The sequence below is a fragment of the Carettochelys insculpta genome, chromosome 3, assembly GCF_033958435.1.
Source record: "Carettochelys insculpta isolate YL-2023 chromosome 3, ASM3395843v1, whole genome shotgun sequence".
Taxonomy (NCBI): Eukaryota; Metazoa; Chordata; order Testudines; family Carettochelyidae; genus Carettochelys; species Carettochelys insculpta.
Window position 1 is genome coordinate 128,259,184 of NC_134139.1, and position 24,536 is coordinate 128,283,719.

General features: G+C 44.2%; 1 protein-coding gene across 2 annotated transcripts in view; it reads left to right on the forward strand.

Annotated features, from left to right (window-relative positions):
* The window catches only part of PREP (prolyl endopeptidase), a 201,297-nt gene that overhangs the window by 105,708 nt on the left and 71,053 nt on the right, over positions 1-24,536 (forward strand). For both annotated transcript variants that reach the window (XM_074990809.1, XM_074990810.1), the window contains 2 exons: positions 10,357-10,548; positions 21,833-22,030. In XM_074990809.1, the coding sequence (XP_074846910.1) occupies positions 10,357-10,548; positions 21,833-22,030 (390 nt within the window). The remainder of the gene's footprint in view (positions 1-10,356; positions 10,549-21,832; positions 22,031-24,536) is intronic.

The window sequence follows — 24,536 nt, forward strand, 5'->3', positions numbered from 1 at the left end:
TACACTTGCTCCGAGTCATTTGTCAAGACTTGAAAAAGAGTTGTGTGTAAGCTCAGAGGCTTGTGTGTTTCACTAGCATGGTCCAATAATAGACCTTACCTCACTGGCTTTGTCTTTTTCATCTTCAGTAACAGAGCTTGGCATTCCCAGGGCAAAAACATCTTCTCATTTATATAAAACGTGTTCATTTTTAAACATAAGCACAATCTTAAGAACTACATTGAAGGTTACGTAGATCATTAATGTTAGTAAACTGACTCTTCAGCGCATGATACAACTTTTAGAAAATGAAAGTTGAGAAGCAAAAAGGAGGCGACATGTCAGAGATAAGGAGATCCTAAATAGGGAGGGGGAAAGACAGAAGTTAGGTGGGAACAATTAAATTCTAAATTGTTTTCCTGTAATACAAAAAAAAGTAAATCTATAAAAATTCTAAATTATTTTGAGCCTGTGGTTTTCCTCTAAAACATACATGCAGAAGGAATATCTAGATGTCTCAGGATGTCTAGAAGTAGCTTGCAAAGTTTAGTCCTTAAAAAAACAAACAGGGAAAAAAAAACAGGTGCATTGATGTTGCACAAAGAGGTAGGGTGCAATGTCTCCCTCATGATAAAGACATTGCGCAACAGTAATTGCATGAGATCAGCAGCACTGACAGCTGCTGCAGGCCGGAGGCAAGCTGGGAAGGCAGCTCCGCCCACCGGAAGGGGCAGGGCCACATGCGCAGGGAGTGGGACTTGGGGTAGTGAGCCCTGACCCCGACTGTGCACAGAGTGACAGCACAGCACTCTGTGGTATTTCAAAGGGGCCCAGGGGCAATTGCCCTCTTTGCCATCTCCCCCTTTCTACGGGCCTACATAAGGTTAATTCGAAAATACTCTCTCTTTTGGGTTTTTTTAACAGAGCAAATATGTGTCATAAAATGATATGAAATGAGCACTTTGCATTCTGTTTTGTAATTGAAGTCAATATATTTGAAAATGTTGAAACACATACAAGTTCAGTAAACTTATTGGTATTCCATTGTTTGAGTGGGATAGAAAGTGCAACTAATTTCAGTTTAATTTTTTAATCATAGCTTTTTTAGTTAATTGCATGAGTTAACTGAAATTAAGTAGCAGCCCTACTTTTTAGAAAAAAATACCTTTTGACGGCATGTTACCGTGCTCTCCCTTCTTCCTTTTTACTTTGGCATCTTGGATTGCAACTCTTTTTGGCTCAAGAATTGTTGCTTTCTATGGTTGGACATTTTCTAGCTAGTATTATTGAATTACAAAAATAATATTTTCTCTGCTCCATTTGTACTTTCATCTCAGGTGATTGATTTTTCCAGTATAGCCTTTTTATTTGTTTTTACTCTGACTTTTTTTAATTAAAGTGCTACACGAATACTTTTTTGTTTTTCAGACTAACAAAATAATTTATTAGGTGATGAGCTTTCGTGGGCCAGCAGGAGTGTGAAGTAATTTAAATAGCTTATCGTCCTTTCTTTTTTGTAGGGAGTGGAAGTGTGTTTTATAGATTTCTTGTCTAGTGTAGGTGAAGTCTTGTTCTGTGGGATCTTGCGTGGATGCCTGATAATTGATGAGTTTCAAGTTCAGAGAGTTCATTCTTAATCTTCTTTTGTTTATTGTAAAGGATTTTGATCGAGTGGTTCCTCAGTTTCGTAGTGTGCAGTATAGATGCTCACTGTAGTCGGTGTAGCACGTTGATTGTAATGGGTTTTTTACTGTCAGTCCCTTGGACGTGATGTCCATTTTCTTGCATTTGGTAGAGAAGGATGGTGTCTGTCTGGTTGTGGGCAAGTTTTTTCACATAGTTGATGAATCTCCATTGCAAATGTCTGAATGTAGTGCCTCACATGTTGACTAACTAAAAAGACTACCACAGACTAACTTTGATGTTTTATCTAACTTCCCCATTCCACACCCGGCTCCATCCCTCTGCTCTTCTGATTTGCCAACCTTGATAACAATTTTTGAAGCTCTGTGCTTTATATATTGAGTCTGTTCTGGTATGTCTATGATCTGAAGAAGTGGGTCTGTCCCATGAAAGCTCATCACCTAATAAATTATTTTGTTAGTCTTTAAAGTGCTACTGGACTGCTTTTTTGTTTTGATAGAATACAGATTAACATGGCTATCTCCCTGTCACTATTCAACATGCGAGATTTTTAACAGTTATCTTTTAAAAAAAAAAAAAAAAAAGTTTCCAGACCACCTGGTCAACCTCAATATCCTGCTTCACATGAAACAAAGACCTTCACTGATCTGCAAGTAGTTATCATTGTCATTTATAGGCATTGTACCAGGAGTAAATGGAAGGCTCCTGTAACCCATTAAATCCATCAGCCACTAGGGATTCTAATTTGTATGTTTCCTGCTTTGCTTTATTTGTGGTTTTCGTGCTGCTGTGACATGCAGTGCTTTATGATGGCAGAGAAAAAATCTCCCCCTCCCCTGAAAAAACTTCAAGGTAAAGGCTGTTTGTTGCAAACTCTGGTACGGTGCAGTGGAACTTTGTTCACACATCCTTATTCATAACCTTAAGCACTTTACAGGCAAGTGAGAGCTTAGTGCAGTAAAATGTAGTGAAACAATTTTTGTATTTGCATATTGAAGGTGCAGAGAAGATGTTCAGCTAAGGAAGAAACAGACTTCACTTTGAAAGGGTTCCAAACTGCTGGCTTGAAAAACTCTAGCACACGTGGCTGTCTTGTGCTGCAAATTTTACAGTATTTCTTATCTGCATGACCCTAAGATATTTGCTTCAGTTGAGAGAAAGAGATGCATTTACAGTAATCTTATGCTGGTAATTTAAATCCCCTCATTGGAGCACAGTCACCCAGTCCAACCTGATTATCAGAAAATATCATCTCTGCACAATGTGACTGATCTTCTAGGGTTGTGTTACATTATCCCTTGTAGCTTTCAAAACATCTCTCTCTTAGAGATTGGCACCTGCAGTTAAAAATGAAATTAAATATTATATAGGTGAGGAAAAATCAACATGAGTTTTATCTCCGAAAGGATATTGCAGAACTGGAGGGAGTTCAGGGAAGAGAAAGGAAAATGGTAAGTGACATGGAACAACTTTCATATGAAGAGATTGAAAAGATTGGGATTAATTTATAAAGGAAATAAAGGGGAAAATGCTAACATATATAAACGAATGAATGATCTGAAGAAGGTAGATCAGGCACTCCTGTTTCTTGCACCTTGGAACATAAGAAAAATAAGATGGTCAATACAACTGAAATCCAGAAAATTCAAAACTAGTAAACCCATAATTAGATTGTGGAACTCTTTGCCTCAGAGTCATTTTGCAGCAAAGATTTTAGCATGGGGTGGGGAACCTTGTTTGGCTTGGGGGTCACTAACCCACAGAAAAATCAGTTGGGGGCCACACAAATGTGAGCAGCAAAGCAAAAACAAAAATTAAAAGACAACATACTGATACGGCCCCTGAATGAAGCAGCACTTCCTTCTTCTACGAGTGTCCCCGTGGGTGCTCCACAATAGGTGTCGGGCTCGCCCCGGCGCCGCAGATCGGAAACTTTCCAGTAGTTTCTCTTGGACCGCGCATGCGCCGGCGCGCGCCGCTCCCTTGCATGCCCCCAGCCACGTGCGCGATCCAGTCCCCGCCAGTTCCTTCTTAACTGCCATCGGCTGCAGACGGAATCCTCTCAGGCTGCAGCCAGAGTCAGCGTAGTTAGAGTTTTTAGTTTAGACTGCTGATTTCTTTTCTTGCAAAAAAAAAAAAAGAAAGAGAGAGAAAAAGGACAAAAAAAAATATATATATATATAGAAAGTTTTAGTAAAAGAGAGAGAGGAGCGGAGACAACGCGGGGCTGTGAAGGCCAGTAGGCCTCCTGCTGCGGCAGGCTGGGGTCCATGAAAGGGGAACAGGCACAGAGACAGTGCTAAGTACCCTATTAACAGCTCAAAAGACTCACCGCGATGTCCTCTTCAGGATTCAAAAAGTGTGAGTCCTGCCGCGAAGCTATGCCGGCCTCGGATGGGCATAGTCAATGCATTAGTTGCCTGGGGGAATCACATGTTACCCAGAGTGTTCCTTTTGTGCAAAGCTCACAGCCAGAGCAAGAAAGGATAGAGAAATGCAGCTGAAAATGCTGCTGTTTGATAAGGCCCTTCAGCCAGATGTGCCGGAGAGGCCTCAATTGGAGGGACCCGCAGGGCTCCATAAAAGGAAGGCGGCTTTCCTAATCCCCTCGGTGCAGAAACAGAGGAAGCTCTCTCCAGCCCGATCCCTGCCGGCAGTCATAGCGAGCGGGACAGACGTAGCACACAGCCCCCAGCCGCAGTCCCAAACAAGCAGCAGCGCGGCAGCGCACGTGGCAGAGGCTGAGCCTCCGATTACTAAACAGCTGGCATGCGCAGCCTTCAGAGCGGCGGCCAGGCAAGCGCCGGAACCAGCGGCACCGCCGCAAGCAGCACAGATCCTCGCAGCGCCAACGGTGCAGGGCCAACAGGCACGCAGCCTGCAGGCACTGGAGGAGGCTATCCACGCGGCACCGCAGCTGAGCGTGCTGAGCGCGGCGCCGACAGCGGGGCCGAGATCCCCGGCACGGGAGGGGGCGGTACCAGCCCCGCAGGGGAGGGGAAAGGCAGCAGCAAAAACCCGGCACCACAGCCCTTCTCCGGACAGGGCTGCAGTGCTCCTTTCAACGAGCCCTCCCCTTATGCTGCGCATGCCAACCAGAAGGCATGGGTCTCCTCCAGCCTACCCAGAGCCTCCTTCTCCGTTCCTCCAACCAGCGTCACCGTGGCTCGGGCCACCTTTGCCTTTTCTGGGATTGGATCCCCTGGAGTACTATCACAAACCAGTTTCACCACTGTCTCAGTCATCGAGAAGATCTCGCTCTCCCAGACATCGGGAGTATGCACCTCGAGAGTGGTCCAGGTCTCCATCCCCGGACCCATGCCCGTGCTGCCATGGTCGCCCTTACCATGCTGGGCATAGACACCACAGGCATAGACCCAGGGGCAGGTCCGCCTCGACCGTCCAATACCCCCGTGGGCACTCACGGACGGGGACAGAAACACAGCGGTCTCAGGGGGAATTGATATTGGAACCCTGAGATTTTTCCCTCGCAAGCCTCTAGCGAGAGGGTGTACCACCGACAGCAGGACCCTGAAAGTTCGAGGGAGGCTTACCCTAGTGGTTCCTCCTTGTCCTCCCCCGACAAGGCTACGGCCCCCGGGGATGTTGCTCCCCCGGATGACCTCAAACAGTTTCAGGAGCTGTTTAAAAGGGTGGCTTTCACGCAAGACATCCAAACAGCAGAGGTGCAGGAGAAGCACCACAAGCTCCCCAAAAATCTGAGACCTCCGGCCTCATCCAAAATCACTATCCCGCTCGACGAAGCAATCATGGAGTCAGCCACCACCATATGGCAGACCCCGGCTTCCGCTCCACCTATAAACGAGAGATCAGATAAGAAATACTTCGTCCCGGCGAAGGGCATGGAGTTTCTGTTTAGTCACCCACAACCAAATTCACTGGTGGTAGAATCGTCTCAGCAGAGATCAAGGACTTCCCAGTACAAAGAGGGGGGCACAGACAGAGATGCCAAGAAGCTAGAGCTATTCGGCAGGAAGGTATACTCCTCCTCTACCCTCCTGTTGAGAATGGCAAATTATGCAGCACATCTAGCAAACCATAATTTCGATAATTACTCCAGGTTTACTTCTCTCATGGACTTGCTTCCGGAAGATAAGAAGCCGGTGCTGAAGGCCATCGTGCAGGAGGCCTGTGCAGCTTCGAGGACGGGAGTCCAGATCGCCCTGGACGTGGCGGACACGGTGGCACGCTCTGCGGTTCAACGGCTACGGCAGTGGTCATACTCAGGGAATCCTGGCTTCAGACATTGGGTATCCCGAGGGATCTGCAGGCAAAAATTGTTGATCTCCCCTTTGACACGCAGAAGCTGTTTGCAGCTGTCAACCGATTCGGTCCTTCATTCCAGTAAGGTGGGTAAACTCCAAGAACATGCTAACATGCTAACAGGGGTACCCTTTCACCAACCACAAATCTCTATTTTTCTTACTACCGATGCTTCCCATGTAGGGTGGGGAGCACACATCGACAACAAGGTGACGCAAGGACTGTGGTCCCCTACGGAACAGTCACTGCATATAAATATACTAAAGCTCAGAGCAGTGTTCAACGCCTGCAAACACTTTCGAGAACCCATACAAGGCAAAGTAGTCGGGATCAATACAGACAATACCTCCACCATGTTTTGTATAAATCGACAAGGAGGAGCTCGATCCCGTGCCCTATGTGTGGAAGCAGTCCGGCTGTGGAACTGGTGCATCGCCAACAACATAACGTTGAAGGCCTCGTACTTACCAGGCGCTCACAACGTGAAAGCAGACCAGCTGAGCAGGAGCTTTGCACTCACGCACGAATGGCAGATCCGTTCCGATCTGCTACGACCAAACTTTCATACATGGGGGTTTCCCCAGATAGACCTGTTTGCCACTCAGCACAACAAGAAGTGACCCCAGTACTGCTCCAGGGCAGGATTGGGGCGGGGTTCCCTGGGGGACACATTTGCGATTTCGTGGAAGGGCCCCCTGCTTTACGCATTTCCCCCCACAGTGCTCATCCACAAGGTCTTGCAGAAAGCCAGGAGGGAGAGAGCCCGTATGATCCTAGTAGTCCCAACGTGGGATCGACAGCAATGGTTCCCCTTGCTTCTGCGCACGTCGGACTGCCCACCGCTTCCCCTTCCAGTGGCGCCGGACCTACTCACGCAGGCCCAGGGGTCCATAGTGCACCCACACCCTCAAGGTCTGCGCCTACAAGCATGGTTAATCCGTGGCTCAGCTCCCTAGAGAGTACGTGTACGGAGGGAGTACAACAAGTCCTGGAGAGTAGCCGAAGGACCTCCACCAGGAAGGACCTACAAGCAGAAATGGACTCGATTCACTGCATGGTGTTCTGCCAAGCAGTTAGCTCCCCTTGATGTTCCTATACCTGTAATACTAGAATACTTACTGGGCCTCAAAAGAGGCGGGCTCTCCCTATCCTCGCTAAAGGTCCATCTCACCGCTATATTGGCTTTTTGGCATGAAGAGGAAGGGCCCACAGTGTTTGCCCATCCTATTGTTACCAGGTTCCTGAAGGGGCTGGTAAACCTGTACCCCCCTCGGAAACTGCTTCCACCATCGTGGAACTTGGACCTGGTGCTCAGTGCACTAACGGGCCCACCTTTTGAACCCTTAGCCAAAATTCCCCTACGTCTACTTACGATAAAAACGACCTTCCTTCTTGCAATCATGTCAGCTCGCAGGGTGAGCGAGCTCTCAGCGGTTATGGCAACGCCGCCCTGCACAGTATTCTCAAAGGAGGCGGTAACCTTACGGCTGCACCCAGCCTTTGTTCCGAAAGTTTCTTCAGAGTTCCACCTTAACGAACCTATAGTTTTACCCTCGTTTTACCCGAAGCCTCACAGCTCCGGCAAGGAGGCACGCCTACATCTCCTGGACGTGAGGAGGGCATTGGCCTTCTACATAGACAGAACTAAGTCCTTCCGGAAAACGGACAGGCTTCTAGTCTCTTTCGCTCCCAGGTCGAAAGGGAGGGTCTCTCTTCACAGAGAATCTCGAAGCACATTGTGTCGTGTATAAAAATGTGCTACGAACTTTGAAAGACTCCTTTGCTGGTCCCGCCCAGGGCCCACTCCAGCAGGGCGGTGGCGGCGTCAACAGCCTTTTTCAAGGGCATCGCGTTAAAAGACATCTGTAGAGCGGTGACCTGGTCATCCTATGACACCTTTGCCAAACATTATGCTCTGCACTGGGTATTAGAAGAGGATGCCCGTCTGTCGACAGCAGTCCTCTCGGGGGCAAGCTGCACATAAACTGATTACCCACCTCCTTACTTGGGTTACTGCTGGGTAGTCACCTATTGTGGAGCACCCACGGGGACACTCGTAGAAGAAAGAGAAGTTACTCACCGTAGTAACGATGGTTCTTCGAGATGTGTCCCCGTGGGTGCTCCACCACCCGCCCATCCTCCCCGCTTCGGATCTCTGTTTAGTGTTTTTCAGGAGCATCCGAGGCGGTTGGTCAAGGAACTGGCAAGGACCGGATCGCGCACGTGGCCGGGGGCGCACAAGGGAGCGGTGCGCACCGGCGCATGCGTGGTCCGAGAGAAACTGCTGGAAAGTTTCCGATCTGTGGCGCTGGGGCGAGCCCGACACTTATTGTGGAGCACCCACGGGGACACATCTCGAAGAACCATCGTTACTGCGGTGAGTAACTTCTCTTTCCTTGGCTAGACAGAGGCCGCAGGTCTGATCTGGCCCTGGGCTGCCTTTGTTCTGGACTGTGAGACTTAGGTTCCCTGCACAGCAGGTATCTGACACTAAGGTGCTGCAGCCTTGCTGGAGAGGGTGGTGTTGGAGTGCCAGCTTGGGCTCCCCACTGCCAGGGGGCCTGAGCCCTGAGCCTCGCAGGCTGGATCCAGACAAACCAGCCTGTGAGCCATTAGCTCCTCACCCCTGTAAAATTTAGCAGGAGTCAAATTAAAAATGGACATGTGTATGGACAGCAAGAATAGCGTTATTATTAACTATTATAATACATATTTTGGAAGGGATACTAAATGTTAGGCATCGGGCTTGGAAACAATCCCCAACTATTATTCTAAAGTTTTGATAAAACATAGACCTTCTTTTTATGCCTCTGAGGTGAAATGTTGGCTCCATTTAAGTCCATGTCAGAACTCCCATTGACTTAGTGGGAATCAGGATTCTCCAAGTGGTGCTGGGCACTGTCAGAGAAACAGAATGTTGGATTAGGTAAAACACAGGTCTGATCTAATAAGGCACTTCCCCGGTAGCTTTCATTTCACTGTAGATTATTTCATAGGAGCTAAAGGTCAGTGATAAAACAAAAACATTGTATTGCTGTGATATAAATAGATTTAGTTGACACATACATAGTCTTCCATGTGAAGATGAGGAAAGTTTCACAAATCAAGGCAGCAATTAAGAAAAGTAACAATAATACATCTGTTAGAAGGCTCTGATAAACTAACTAGTTGCCTTTAATGGGGTTAAAGTGGCCTGAGCCATCCACTAGCCTTCCTAGTGATTGTTTTGTTTTGTGTTTTTACTTGCGGCTCTTAAAGCTCAATTATCTCTCCTTGTATTATTTCATTTAATATTGTTTCTGAATTAGGGGGTGCTTTAAAAACAAATTTTGGTGTTTTATGGAGCTCATTCGTTATATGTCAGTTTACCTATGCATATGGATTGTTTGTTTAGCTTACCAAAGAACAGGCTAAGTCTATAATTACCCATATGTGGAACAAATATTTAATAATAGGCTTTTCAGTCTAGCTGAGAAGGTCTAACAATCCAATGGCTGGAAGTTGAAGATAGACAAATTCAGAACGGAAATAATGTGTACATTGTTAACAGTGAGAGTAATTAACCATGGGAACAGTTTACTGAGGGCTACGATGGAGGTCGATAAGTATTTTTTTCCTAAACATTATGCTCTGGGAATTATGTTGGAGAAATTCTGTGGCTTCTCCAATACTGGAGGTCAGAATAGATGATCACAGTGGTACCTTCTGGCCTTTGAATCTCTAGCTCTCTCTGTCCTTGATAGTGTAAAATCAAAGCTCAGTTCTTTTGGGATGTTTTTGAATACCAAGGTAGGTGATTTATGATTTTCTTGTATCCTCTACTTTAATAAGGAACTTGATTTTCAGAATAGCAGGTGCTGCTTGTAAGAGACGTTTAACTTACTGGTTAAGTTCTGTACATAGCAGATCTATAGTAAGTGTATCTGGTTTATTCTTGCCTCCTTTTTTTTCTTGGGCTTATATAATCATAGTGAAAAGGTAAAAGTATTGCAGTCTTTCACATAGTCCATTCCCATCCACAAATGTATTCAATTCTAAGATTTCAGTAGAAAGTGACAGAATTAAGCCAATTCAGATTTAAAAGCAACTGCTGTCATTTTTACCCATTGAGATGTTTTTAAGAGTTCCTACAAAAATCAGAGGTTTATGCCACACACACTTAAAAAATACTTTTTAAAAAACATTTGTACCGAGTCCTCCATTGGGTAACTACCAAATGCTGTAAAGTAACAGTGTGTTGTAATATAATTTCTAAATTGGTAAGATCACTGCTGATGTATATGAAGTCTGGCTTGTTTGTAATGCTATGCAGTAATAACTACTACACCCATTATTATAGCAGGAGAAGGAATCTACTGTGCAGTCAGAAGGACTTTACTGGAAAGTATTTAAATAAAATGTTTCTTGTTTAGAGTAAGGAATTAACATGAATGATTTGTTTTGTCTTAGGGATTCTCCAATGGGTGAAGCTGATAGACAACTTTGATGGAGAGTATGAATATGTCACCAATGAGGGAACAGTGTTCACTTTCAAGACAAACCGCCATGCTCCAAATTATCGATTAATCAATATTGACTTCAACGATTCAGATGAATCCAAATGGAAAGTGCTTGTCCCCAAACATGAGAGAGACGTGCTAGGTAAGAATATAAACCAAATAAAAGAGGTTATGTTTTTTGTTTTTCCCCAAGTGTCAGTCTGCTAGTGAGTGAAAAGGCCTTGTCTCTTAGACTGCTTTTTTCTCCTTATTTGTATCTTTTGGGAATCTTTTGAGTTGAAGGATAATTTTGGTTAAAGCATTAGACTGAGACTTGAAATATGTAGGTTGGGTTCCTACATTTGTCACAGACTTGTTGTGTGACCATGGTCAAATTGCTTGCTTTTTTGATTATGTCTCCATTTCATGGGGCTTTGTGGAGATTGATTTAACATTTGTCAGCCACTCAGATATGCTCTTCAAAATATCTGTTAGTCTATAAGGTGCCACAGGACGTCTTGTTGCTTTTGAAGTATAAACTAATTCAACTACCCCTCTGACACTCAAATATATTTACCAGGGCCTAGTAAGCAGACAAAAATACAAGCCAGCCTAACAGCCATAAGGCACACAACAAGCCTGGGGATCAAGCTTTGAGATGCAGTTTTAAGCCATCTTTCTTGAACTGACAGGAACAGGGCATGCTGAAAGGCAAAGCTGGGTTTGAGGGCATAAAGGAGGTGGGTAGAATATTTGATTTTATTTTCTAAGAAAAAGTCAAAGCAGGGCCTTCTGATTCCGAACGAATTAAAATAAGGTAGTATGATAAATTTCCAAACTTTGCATTAAGTCAGGAGTTTTTGAAAATGCACTCATTTGGGGAAATTCTTAGTATTTATGTGCCTGAAGTAATTGTAGATATTGTGGAAAAGTCTATACTGGTGCACTGTTGTTCAAGTGTTTCACAGATGCATTTCATGCATTTTGGTAACTTTTATGTTCCCTGCAGTAGGTTGTATAATTACCTGACTAACGTAATAATGGCTGTTTTGAAAACTGCACATTTCTTTCCAAGTTTTTATTCAAATCACTTCACTTGTTCTGCCCAAACTTTCTCAAGCATAGTTTTTTGTTTTTTGTTTTGTTTTGTTGTGTTTTTATTTGTTTTACATTTGGTGGTGAAATCATAGAATCCTGTGTACACCTATAGTGACTGCTATATTCTAAACAATTCAACACCCTCTGTCTTTTCTTTGAAATCACTGTTACATCACTTCTTCCATGACACTGGAAGCTGAGAGTTCATTACGATAATTTTTTAAGACCTATGTTTCTCTTCTCTGGATTTTCTGGTGTATCCAGCAGTCTTTGGGCTGCAGCCTAGCCTTGCCCTGGCTTTGATGTGCCACAAAAGGCCTGGAAAGCAGCTTTAAATTGGCAGCTGAGCTGAAATCCCCCAGCATGAGGAATCCCCAAAAGGCACAGAGCCACGTTAGCCAGCTCTACACCACCATTTTCAATCTCTATTCCTGGTACAGGGGTTATTTGCAGGGGAAATGGCTCATGCTTTTCCAAGTGGTATTCAAGGTCAAATGGGCCTTTGGCTGCCCCAAGGTTTTGGGATTGCAAAAATGACAAGCACTGCTTGGTCATACTCTATTATTGATATCCTTCTGTTTCTCTATTTTAGATTGTAAGTTCTTTGACACAGGGACATACTTTATCTTTTACTTGTGCAGGGCAGAGTATTTGTCAGTGCTATATGCGTGATAAATATTACAAGTGACAAATTATCTTCCATTCTGGTCATCTGTTCACTGTTCATCAATCTGTGAAGTTGTATTTAAGTAACATGTCGTATCAATGTGATAATAATGGTTTGAGTTAAATATATGGATTAAAATCTTTCAGTGCCCAAATGCTATGGATTTTGGCAGAAGCACACTAATAAATTTTGTTACTACTTTTGTCAGATGTGTTCTACTTTGATTTTTTGTTTTAGTACATGAGGAAGTATTTCCCAGCAGATTTCTGCTAGTCTTTTTCATTCTACATGCAAAATCAAATTTACTGTGTGTATATTTGTATAATATTTGTAATACATCTAGGAAACTTAACTCTTCAGATGGAGCTAGGACTTTATTTTGATAATTAAAGATCCAGATAAGTGGGAATACTCAGGGCTCTGGCGTTCAAAGACTAAAGAATTGCTCACATACTTGAATCCAAACATCACTGGGCATATCTGCCCTGCAAGCTTCGTCTACACGGGTATGCTACATCGATGTAGCAAAATCGAAATAAGCTATTTCGATGAATAGCGTCTACATGTCCTCCAGGGCTGGTGCCGTAGGACGGCACTACATCGAAGTAGGTGCTGCAGGGGAGCATGTACACACCAAAGTGGCCCACATCGAAATAAGGGTGCCAGGAACAGCTGCAGACAGGGTCACAGGGCGGACTAGCACTTCCTGGGCAACAGCAAGATGCTCCCTTAAAGGGCCCTTCCCAGACACACTCAGTCTGCACAGCACATGGTCTGCAGAGCCACAAGCCCGCACATCCCGTGGAAGCACCTTGGACCCCCAGCAGCAGCAGCCAAAAGCCCTGGGCTAAGGGATGCTGCACACGGCAACCACAGAGCCCTGCAGGGGCTGGGCAGAGTGTCTCTCAACCCCTCAGCTGATGGCCGCCATGGAGGACCCCGCTATTTCGATGTTGCGGGACGCAGATTGTCTTCACGTGCCCTACTTCAACGTTCAACGTCGAAGTAGGGCGCTATTCCCATCTCCTGTTGGGGATAGCGACTTCGACGTCTCGCTGCCTTACGTCGATTTCAACTTTGAAATAGTGCTCGCCACGTGTAGACATGGCGGGCGCTATTTCAAAGTTGGCACGGCTACTTCGAAGTAGCTGGCTCACGTAGACGCGGCTGCAGAGAACTGAAAATTTTGGGTGCTTGTGATCTGGATAAACAAAATTTCACTGTTCCTACTTGGAGAGCAGCAAAACACTATGGCCGTGTCTACACTAGCCAAAAACTTCGAAATGGCCATGCAAAGGGCCATTTCACAGTTTACTAATGAAGCGCTGAAATACATACTCAGCGCCTCATTAGCATGTGGGTGACCGTGGCACTTCGAAATTGAGTCAGCTCACCGCCACACAGCTCGTCCAGACGGGGCTTCTTTTCGAAAGGACCCTGGCTACTTCGAAGTCCCCTTATTCCCATGAACAGATAGGAATAAGGAGACTTCGAAGTAGCCGGGGTCCTTTCGAAAAGGAACCCCGTCTGGACGAGCCGTGCGGCGGTGAGCCATGTCAATTTCGAAGTGCCGTGGCCGCCCACATGCTAGTGAGGCGCTGAATGTGTATTTCAGCTCTTCATTAGTAAACTTCGAAATGGCCATTTGCATGGCCATTTCGAAGTTTTTGGCTAGTGTAGACATGGCCTATGAGAGACAAAATATAATGTCTGGTGTGAAGTTCCAGCAAATATTGTCAACTTTCCTGGAGTTTCTATAGCATGTTGGCAATGTGGGAGACTCCAAGAAATATTCTGAGAATTTAAGCCTTGCATGTACTTAATATTTAGCTTTATAGAGACAGTTATGCAAAGTAAGTGTTGCAATGGGTGAGTAATTTCATTAGATAATAGGGATTAAATATAAATATCAGACTACATTAAAATGAATCTAAAACAGTTTGACTATATATGACACCCATAAATTAAACTGCTGCATTCCAATATGCCAAAGTAAGCATAAATGCTTGTAATGATCTTGAAACATAGCTCTGAATAAAAGAAAAAAAAAAGTAAAACCACCAGATTTCATCTGATGAAACCAGAATCTTTTATTTCTAAAGAGTAAGCTATTGCCGTGAAGAGAGACTAGCCTGCCATTTCTGACATAATATCATATTGTTTTAATTCTTCCAAGATTTGTCTTGGAAAAACATAATTACAGCAGAAGGCAGTTAATAATTTATTGCCATGAAAGCCTTAGAGTCAAGTGAATTTGGTTTTGTTTGATACAAAGATGACATGGTAATGAAACAGCTCCTACAAAAGCTATAAGAATTCAAAGGTCAAATGACTATTTGCTGCTTAGAGAGACAAGATGTGTGAGGTAATATCCTGTACTGAGCCAGCTTCTGTTCATTTGAGAACCAAGCTTTTGAGCCACACAGATTTCTTCTCAATGTGTGGGAAAATTACGCCTAAACGCACAGCAAAATGCCAGTTGGATTGTTTAACATAACTAAAACAAAGCAAACAGTCCTGTAGCACCTTAAAGACTAATAGTATTATTTATTAGGTAATGAGCTTTCATGGAAAAGACCCATACATACTTAGCACATAAAGTAGGGGATCATTCAAGGTAGGGTGGCCTGCTAACACGTCTTCAGTAACAGAACAAAGAGGAAGGTAATGGATTATAGTGTTGTAATAAGCCATAAATTTGATGTCTCCATTCAGTCCATGATTTTTAGCATCTAGAAGAGTAAATAATTTAAGCTTTTGAGAGTTTTGTGCAGGTTTCCTGTGAAGATGAAGATTGATAAGGTCAGATGTAGTGTGAGCACTTTGTGAAAAGAGATGATAGGATTTTTCTTTTCCTTTTATTGTTTTCTGTCATAAGATCATTCAAGAGTATGGTGATCATCTATCTGGTTTCATCCATATGGTTATAAGGGCATTTAGTGCACTGGATAAGGTACACCACATTTTATGATATACAAGTGTAGAATCCATGATCTTGAAAGGTGTGTTGTGGGGGCTGTTGATCACTGCAGGAGAGAAGATATGTGGTTTTGCACCTGTTCTGTCAGGGCGCTGCTTTAAATTGATTTGTCTGGACTCCTGGTCTATGTCTTCCGATGATGAGTTTTGAGAGGTTGTGGGGGGGGTCTGCTTGTCTGCTTGGTTAAATATGATAGTGATTGTGTACCCAGATATAATTAACAGTGTTGGAAATGACTTCACAAACATTTTAGCACTTTGATGCTCAGTCATAAATGTTTTTCTCGATTAGAATCAAATCTGGGAATCTGTAACTCAGAATTCTTTTCCTAGATCTAGCTGTATCTTCTCCTTTTCTGGGTGTGAACTTCGTCTGAATTTCACAAAAACAACTGCAATGTTTTAATTGAAATAGATTTTGTGAGTCAGGATTAATAAATATGAAATTCTGCCAATATCACCCAGTGGCAAAAATTTTCCAGTGGGTAAAAAGTAATATGTTATACTGCATTTGTAGTGCAGTTAAATAGCAAAAAGAAGAAAAAAGTCAAGAAAAGAGTGAATTTCATTTGGCTTTACTGACCCAGTCCTCCAGGTACAGTAGGCTGTGGGCTTTAACTTGTGTTTGAGAACCAAGTCCTACGTCACAAGTTCCATAAAACTTTGAAAAATCAAATGTATTTCCATGTCAGGTTGTTAATATGATAGATGTTTAAAAGCACAGAGCATAAATAATTATTCTTTTGCATTCTTATTTTGAATCAGTCTTTCCCAAATTGTAAGTATTGTCACGGTTTACTTAATTTCTCAGCAGGGACTTTACACAAAATAAAAATAAATTTAGAACACTAATCAATGAGTGATGGGGAGGAGGGAAAAAAAAGGACACTGATTTTAAAATGAAGATGGTTAAAGAAGGCCTCAGGACATCTGCGTTTGCCATGAGATGCATTCCTACCCATCCTTCCCAACTGAGGAGCCTTGAGTAATACTACATTTAATTCTTAGAGAATTGAAAACTTGGTGTATGTTTGTGAATTAATATTAAGGTGCAGATTTAAAAGGCAGTAAAGACAGAATTAAGTGTCCAGAGGTCATTCATCAGAGGGCTCTCAGAACAGTGTGAAATCTTATGTACCATAGAGTTTAAAGCCCTCAGTTGGACCAGTGTAACGCTGCTGACGTCACATGTTGGGTTGCCACCACCTGTCTGTGTTTACCTGGACAGTGCATTTTTTTCATTTCTTTGGGTGCCATTTAAGGTTGCCAGGTGTCTGGCTTTCAACTGGAAGTCCCACTCAAAAATTGGTTAGGCCTCAGCTGGAGTATTGTGTCCAGTTCTGGGCACCACAGTTCAAAAAAGATGTGGAGAAACTAGAGAGGGTCCAGAAAAGAGCGACAAGAATGGTTAAAGGGCTAGCGAATGTGACCTATGAAAAAAGGTTGAAAGAATTGGGCTTGTTTAGTTTGGAAAAGAGAAGATTATGGGGAGACATGATAGCAGTTTTCAGGTATCTGAAAGGGAGCCATAAGGAGGAAGGAGAAAACTTGTTCTTCTTGGCCTCTGAGGATAGAACAAGAGGCAACAGGCTTAAACTGCAGCAAGGGAGGTTTAGGTTGGACATTAGGAAAAAGTTCCTAACTGTCAGGGCGGTCAAACAGTGGAATAAATTGCCAAGGGAGGTCGTGGAATCTCCATCACTGGAGATATTTAAGAACAGGTTAGATAGATGTCTGTCAGGGATGGTTTAGATAGTACTTGGTCCTGCCATTGGGGCAGGGGTCCGGACTCAATGGCCTCTCGAGGTCCCTTCCAGTCCTAGTGTTCTGTGATTCTATAAAAGGGGTTTTGGCATCTCTAAAGTGCATCTAAACCAAAAATCCAGCTACCACAGGATCATGGGAGGGGCTGGGACAAAACCCGTGACAACTGCTGCTCAGCTGGGACACCTCTTCTCTGCAGACAGGTTCCTTGAGGTGATCCAGTGAGAAGCGCAGGGAGATGGGGGGTAGGCATGGAGGTAGGCATTAGGGGTGTTAAAGGTTTACCAATAAGCCTCACCATTACCAGTTATGGTTAACTGGTATGGGCTAAAGCAACCTCCCACCTGCTGTAGGCAAGGGGTTGCTCAAGCCCTGCAGGGCCACCACAGGTGGGGGTGCTCCAGCCGTGCCAGAGTAGCCCCATCAACAGGAGCCCCGGGGGGGAGGGGCAGCTGGGTAGGCCACTCCACTCCAACCAGGCTGGCCTGGCCCCCTCCTGCCGTAGACAGGTGCTGCTCCGGTCGGTCTGGAACATCTCTTCCTCCAGCACACCAAGACTGGAGCTCCTTTGACCCGACTGGAGCTCTCCCCATCTGCAGCAGCTGCTCCAGACGCACAGGAGCTCCTCCCGTCCTGCAGAAGTGCCACAGAAGGGGGTGCTCCAGCCAGGCCAGAACAGCCGCTGGTCCCTGGCATGCTGTGAGCAGGGCACTACAGCCTGGATTGAGCAGCCCCTGTCTGCGGCCTCCCCTTCCGTGCCCTCTTCAACCCATTTAACCAGTTAAATGTAGCAAGTAGTTGTGCAGGGCGTGCTGCAGCACCTCCCATATTTTGCACCCTGTGCTGTGGTCCCAGCTGCCAGCCTGTGCTCAGGAGTCATGCTCCTGCCTGCTGTTCTGGCTGCAAGCTTCAGAGGGTCTTGTCCATCAGCCCCTACTGTTGACCTTGGAGTCCCAGCAACTGGGTGGTTTCCACTGTTGCCTGGGGTCTGCTGTAGGCCCTGGGACAATGACCATTGGCCCTGTGCCTGGGTCTCTGAAGCTGCCCCCATCTATGGCCCCAGCCTAGGGCAGTGAGAGACATGGATGAGGAGGGGTACAGCTCAGCACCCTCAACCCAAAATTTATTCTAGAGCCCTTGAGGTGTGGAGAAGAATGAGTGGAGGGTATTGTGGGGGGAAGCCTTGCGGGGGAAGCAACAAAGCCTCTGGGCTTCCAATTGCCAGCCATGAGAAAGGTGGCAACCCTATTCAGATGTTAGTGGTTGAAACTAAATAAAGAATTATTTTGGTAAGGCACCAAAATAGCTAGCATAGAGCCCTCTGTTCATCCAGTCGTAGCAGGAATAGAGAGCAGTCGTTAAAGTGAATAGATAGGACTCTGAAGAGTTTGAGTTACGTGGACTTATTTCTAAATATGTTATCTTGACCTGGATATTGTGGTGTTTATTGTATGCATATTTTGAGTGACTTCAATAGCATTGAGTGTCAGGCATTGCTCCAAGAAAGGCGAAGGGTGTCCATGATACACCATTCTCAGCAACCATTTGAGAGGGTGCTAGAGCTATTCATGTTGTTGCCTTGGCTTGACTCCCTTCACTGGCCTGCCTAGAAGTGACTTAGTATTTGCAGGAGGGAGGAATTCAAAGCAACCTGAAAAGGTTAGAAGAGTGAGAGACAAACAATTTCTGAGGAAGACTGAGACCCATGTACCTAAAAGGTTAGGGGTCTGAGGCAAAGTAAGCTGTGGGATGAGGCAAGCCTTCTCCTGATTTTAAAAAGCCTTATTCTCTTATGCTATGGTTTGCTCCTGTCACTAGAGTAATAATACTTCTGTTTTCAGAAATCTGTTTTGAGTCATTGTAGTCTATTGGTTGTAGATAACTGAAGGGAAAGCCCAAACTCACTCCGACTTGCTGGTCAGACACAGCACGCAGGATACTGTAGCACAGCACATGGTGTAAGAGTGGCAGACTTGCAGATCCACTTCATACTGAGGTGAAAGGCATCATCATCAACAACAACCATGGGCTCAGCGCCTCTTGGTGTCTGATGCCTCCTTCACTATTTCTTTCCATCTTTCCCTGTCCAGTGTGGAGTGGCTTAGTTTCTGTAAACTAGCTCCACACCAACCTACTATATCATCTACCCATTCTCTGTGGGGTCTGCCTCTCCTATTCAAACCATCTGTTATGCCGAATACCAGGGTCTTGATTTTTCGTTCGTCGTTCATTCTCAGATATGCCTGAATACCTATAACTTACATTGTATAACCTTCTGCAGTAGGTTCACTTTCGGCTGTATCATCTTATATAATTCCTCTTTGGTGACCTTCTATTCTCCCAACTCCTCCCAAATGCCAGTATCCTTCTCTTCGAATCTTTCATTATCACCTAAGTCTCACATCCGTACAACATGCTGGTAAATACACGTTTTCAAGACACTGAGCTTTGTTCCTAAGCTAATCACTTTGCTTTTCCAGATCTTATCCATCACCTTCAAACTCGCTCTTGCTTTCACTGTTTCCTTCTTAAAGTCTAGATAATATGTTACGTTGCTTCCCAGATACATGGATTTTCCTAAGTTCTCTAATTTAATCCTGTCTACACTGATTTTCCTTCCTATTTTCTTATCTCCAAATACCATTGTTTTTGTTTCATCAATGTTCATAGTCTGATAACTGTGGGGCTCCAGTCTGGGAAACCAGAGAGGGGAGAACAGAGGTTCAGCTAGCTCTACAACTGTGACAGACTCTGAACAGAAATATTGAATGATGTTGAGTAAAAAGCTGCTATTTTTATTTCATCATTTAAGACTTAAGATGCAGAGATAAGTCATGTTCCTGGTTGTTGGAGACTTCAGTGACCTGAAGCAACTCAGTTAATGTCTTTGTGTTTCAATTTCCCCATCTTCAAAATGAGGATAACAATACTATCCTACCCCAGAAAGACTTGTAAGCCTTAATTCAGTATTTTAAAGTGTTTTTATTCATTTGGTTGCATACAAATGCAAAATGTTGTTTATTTTATCACATTTTCTCTTATTTTTATCCTTCAGTTTGGGAGTCTGCTAACATAAATGCCCAAGCCTCGCTCTGTAGAGCATCTTGAGTTGTATGGTAAAGTTTCAAAAGAAGAACGTTTTTGTCATTTTTCTGTTGAAATAAGAGAGATTTCTAATTGCATTTATTAATTATTAGGAAGGAAATATTGTTGCTGTAACAAAGATGTATCTTTAACCCCAAGGGAATCCACTGTACTGAAGAGACTCCTTCGGAAAATATCAACACGCTTATAAAAATATGGTCTGGCAATCTCTCCTGAACAGGAACTGTTGGCATATTTCTGAGCTCAGTTTCCCAGGCGTTGTTTGTGACTAAAATTCTACTCCAAGCCTCTCTCCAAAGCCAGGAAAATAACTCAGTGCTGAAAACACCTTACAGGCTGGTTGTAACAAAATCTACACAAACCCCAATATACAGACAGTGTAGAGAGTTGCAACACAGCTCCTCTGTGTTTTCTCGTTAGAGGCTTTGAGTCACTGACCCTGCAGAATTAAATATTGTATAGCCCTTCTTACAGCTCACCTGCACATTGCATAAGCATTCCCACCCTCCATGGTGGGCTAGAGGAGACCTTGAAGACTCAGCTTTTCACATGGGGAGAATTTCATACATGGAATACAGCATTCAGTATCATAACAGCAAATTCAGTTCTACAGCCATTCGCAATAATCTTATAAAGTGGTGGTATGTTTGTTTGTTTTTAAAAAAAAATATCCAGCTTCATCTTTTTCTTGTAGCTGTAACATACACTGTAGTTTGTGTGAATGTTAAATACATATGTACCAAAGAATACTATTATGGCTACTCTGCTTAAAAAGGAAAAGGTATGTGAAGTGTACTGGATGGTTGTAAGAGGATACATGATTCATAATTAGAGTCATTGTAAGCACAGGGACAGAATTAAAGGGTTTTGTTTTTCAATCTGCGATGTATTATTTTACATTGGTACATTTTAAGATATATATGAACTGTGAAGATTTAATAATATTTGTAATTGTTTACAACTAAATGCTTAGGTTTTTTTGTTTTGCAGCAACATTGCCTGGTATCTTTTAAGTAAAAATTAGCTTATATCCTTTAATCTGTATACTTCAAAATAGTTTGCTCATCATATTTAAAGGTTTAGTATTTTTCGATGTTTAGTATTAATCATCTGAAAAATCAGTATATGATCTTTTTTCTTAACTTCGTAACATGAGTGTTCTCACAACACTGTCTTGAGATTACATGGATTCCGTTCGGCATTCTTGCTTACATTGAGTAGTACTTGTTCATTAGAATAGTACACTAAATCCTTCAAAAATATAAAAATGGCAGTGTACAAAGCTGCCAGTCTTTTCATTCTCATACATTTTCTTTGCACAAAAGCTGTAGTTTAGTTTTTCATCTCATACACCTCAACAAATAATTTCCCTATTATGTTTTTGACAGGAAGATTACTCCTGTTATGAGGAAAAATTGTAAATTTTGACAATAGTTTTGTGTCAGGTAGAGCTTTGAAACTCTGGACAGACAATAGTAACAAGAACCATTCAACACTGAATACAGAAATACCTTTCTTTGTTTGAGGGCATTAATTGCAAGGGGGTTGAAAAAATATTTGTTAGAATGTATGTTGTAAGAATGTAGGCCTTATGAATATAATAGGTTTTTTTGACATCTTGTCTTTCATATTTGTAGATAACGTTTGCTAGTATTTTAAAAGGCTGTTTATTTTCACAGCTGCAGGGAGAGTTTGAAGCTTGCAGAATTTTAATCAGATATATGCCATGAGAGCTTATATGTTTTTTAAAGCAATTTTTAAGCACAGTTATATTGTTGCCACAGTAGAGTCAGGATTTTTTAACTTTACTTTTTCCTTGTTTCACCTTTTACAGAATGGGTTGCTTGTGTTAGATCCAACTTCTTGGTTTTATGTTACCTTCATGATGTGAAGAATGTTTTACAGCTTCATGATCTAGCCACTGGAGCACATCTTAAGACTTTTCCTTTGGAAGTTGGCAGCATTGTGGGATATACTGGCCAAAAAAAGGACACTGAAATATTTTATCAGTTCACATCCTTTTTATCTCCAGGTAAGGCTCTTTATTTTCTCAGGTGTTATCCTTTTACAAAAGATCTGCCTGACAGATCTTTAGTTTAAGAGGTGTAGTACTCATAAGCTGTGTCGACACTACAAAAATAACTTGGAAGTTAGCAAGCAACTTCCAAGTAGAGTGTCTATGCACACTCGATTTCGAAGTACTACTCCATTCCAGTTGGGCTCCCTACTTTGAAGTTAACTTCAAAGTAAGGGAAAATACGTGTAGACTCTCTGATGGCTACTTCGATGTAGTGCCTAACTTCGAAGTTAATTCCTAGTGTAAATGCACCCACAATGAGATAGAATTGTGCCTTGATCTTTAGAGACATGGAAAAAGGTGCTGCTTCTTCGAGTGGTCCCCGTGGGTGCTCCACAGTACGTGTTGGGTTCGCCCCGGCGCCGCAGATCGGAAAATTTCTAGCAGTCTTCATCGGGTCGCGCATGCGCTGATGCGCATCGGTCCTTCGCTCGCTTATGGTCATGTGCGCGATCCGGTCCCCGCCAGTTCCTTCTCAACCGCCAACGGCTGCAGACGGAATCCGCTCCGGCTCCAATGCCTGAGACAGATAAACTCTGTTTTATTTATTGTTAATAGTTATAGTTAACTGTTATTTAGTTGTTATAGTAAGTTAGCTTAGCGTGTACATAGTTTTTAAAAGGAAAAGGGAGCGAGGAAAAGGGATGGAGGCGGCCGCCTTAGGCGGGCCCGCTATCTGAAAGCCTTGAACGTTGTTTGTTAACTGTCAATGGTTATCGGTTGCCACTTTGATTGACTGCTAAGTGCCCTGTTAGCACTTAAGGACCTTAAAGACTTTAAAGCTTAAACAATGTCCTCACCGGGTTTTAAGAAGTGTGAATCATGCCGGGAGGCCATGCCTGCCTCAGATGGACATAGTAAATGTATTCAGTGCCTCAGGGAAGCCCACGTCCCCCAAAAATGCCCTCATTGCTCTAAGCTCACAGCTAGAGCTCAAAAGGACAGAGAAATGAGGCTCAAAATGTTCCTTTTCGACAAGGCCCTCCAGCCTACGACATCTGAAAAGCCCCGTAAGGAGGGCTCTTCAGGCTTGCACAAGAGGAAGGCGGCCTCTCTGACCTCCTCTGTGCAGAAGAAGAAAAAGACTTCACCAACTCAATCCCTGCCAGTTACTTCTATGAGCGGGATGAATGGAACACGGGGCCCGGGCCCGCTGGCCTCTTATGGTGGGAAGGCTACGGCGCATGTGCCCTTGCACGGGCCTCCATTTCTTAAGGAGGCAGCACCGAGGGCTGTGCAGGCACCGGAAAGATCGGCACCGGCTGCTGTGGCACCGAGCCTTGCGGCTCCGACGGCACCGGAAAGAGAGCACCCGGCACGGAGCCCAACGGTGCTGGAGGAGACTTCCCGAGTGGCACCAAGGACAGCAGCACTGAGCGCGGCACCAGGGGCAATGGAACCCAGCACGGCACCGACTACGGTGCCGAGCTCCCCAGCACCGATGAAAACACCTGCGGCACCCGAGCGGGGGAAAGCGAAAGCAAACACCCGGCACCGCAGCCCCTCCCCTGAGGTCATTGCGCTGCCGTTATCACCTTGCTGTCCCCCAGAGATTCAGCGGGCAGCAACTCCAACAGCCTGCAGCAGGCTTCCATCTCCATTCCTTCAACCGCCATCTCCTGGACTTGGACATTTTTCACCAACTTCAAGCAGGGATCCCTATGAATACTATCGCAGGGGATCCCCACCTATGTCAGTGTCATCTCGACGGTCATGCCATTCTACACATCACCTCTACGCTTTCAGGTCGTGGTCCAGGTCCCCATCACTGGGCTGTTGTCCTTGTTGCTATCGCCGTCCTTACTATACGGGACATGGGCACAGGAGATCTGGGTCTCGGCGTAGATCCGCATCAACACCTCATCAACATCACAGCACACAGCCTCAACCTGGGGGAACACCACAAGTTTCCCAGTCAGAGACTGGTTCAAAGGATCTGGAACCCCACCTAGAAACCTTAAAAGTACAACCATGTGAACAGAGTCAGGAACCTGAGGACTTTTAGGAGATGTATCATAGCGGTGCCTCCTCGTCCTCCCCAGATGAAGCTGTTGTTCCTGGAGATATCTCTCTCCCCAGATGATCTAAAGCAGTTTCAAGAGCTGTTCAAAAGGGTGGCTCAATCACAAGACATTCAAGTGGCGGAGGTGCAGGAGAAACACCATAAGCTCCTCAAAAACCTCAGACCTCCAGCTTCATCTAAGATAGCCATCCCATTGGATGAAGCGATTATGGAGTCAGCCACTAACATATGGCAGACTCCAGCCTCCATCCCTCCTACTAACAAAAGGGTGGATAAGAAGTATTTTGTCCCTGCCAAGGGCATGGAATTTCTAGTCACCCAGAGCCTAATTCACTAGTGGTTGAATCCTCACAACACAGGGCCAAAACATCCCAGTATAAATCCAGGGGATCAGACAAGGATATAAAGAAATTAGACCTCCTCGGCAGAAAGGTTTAT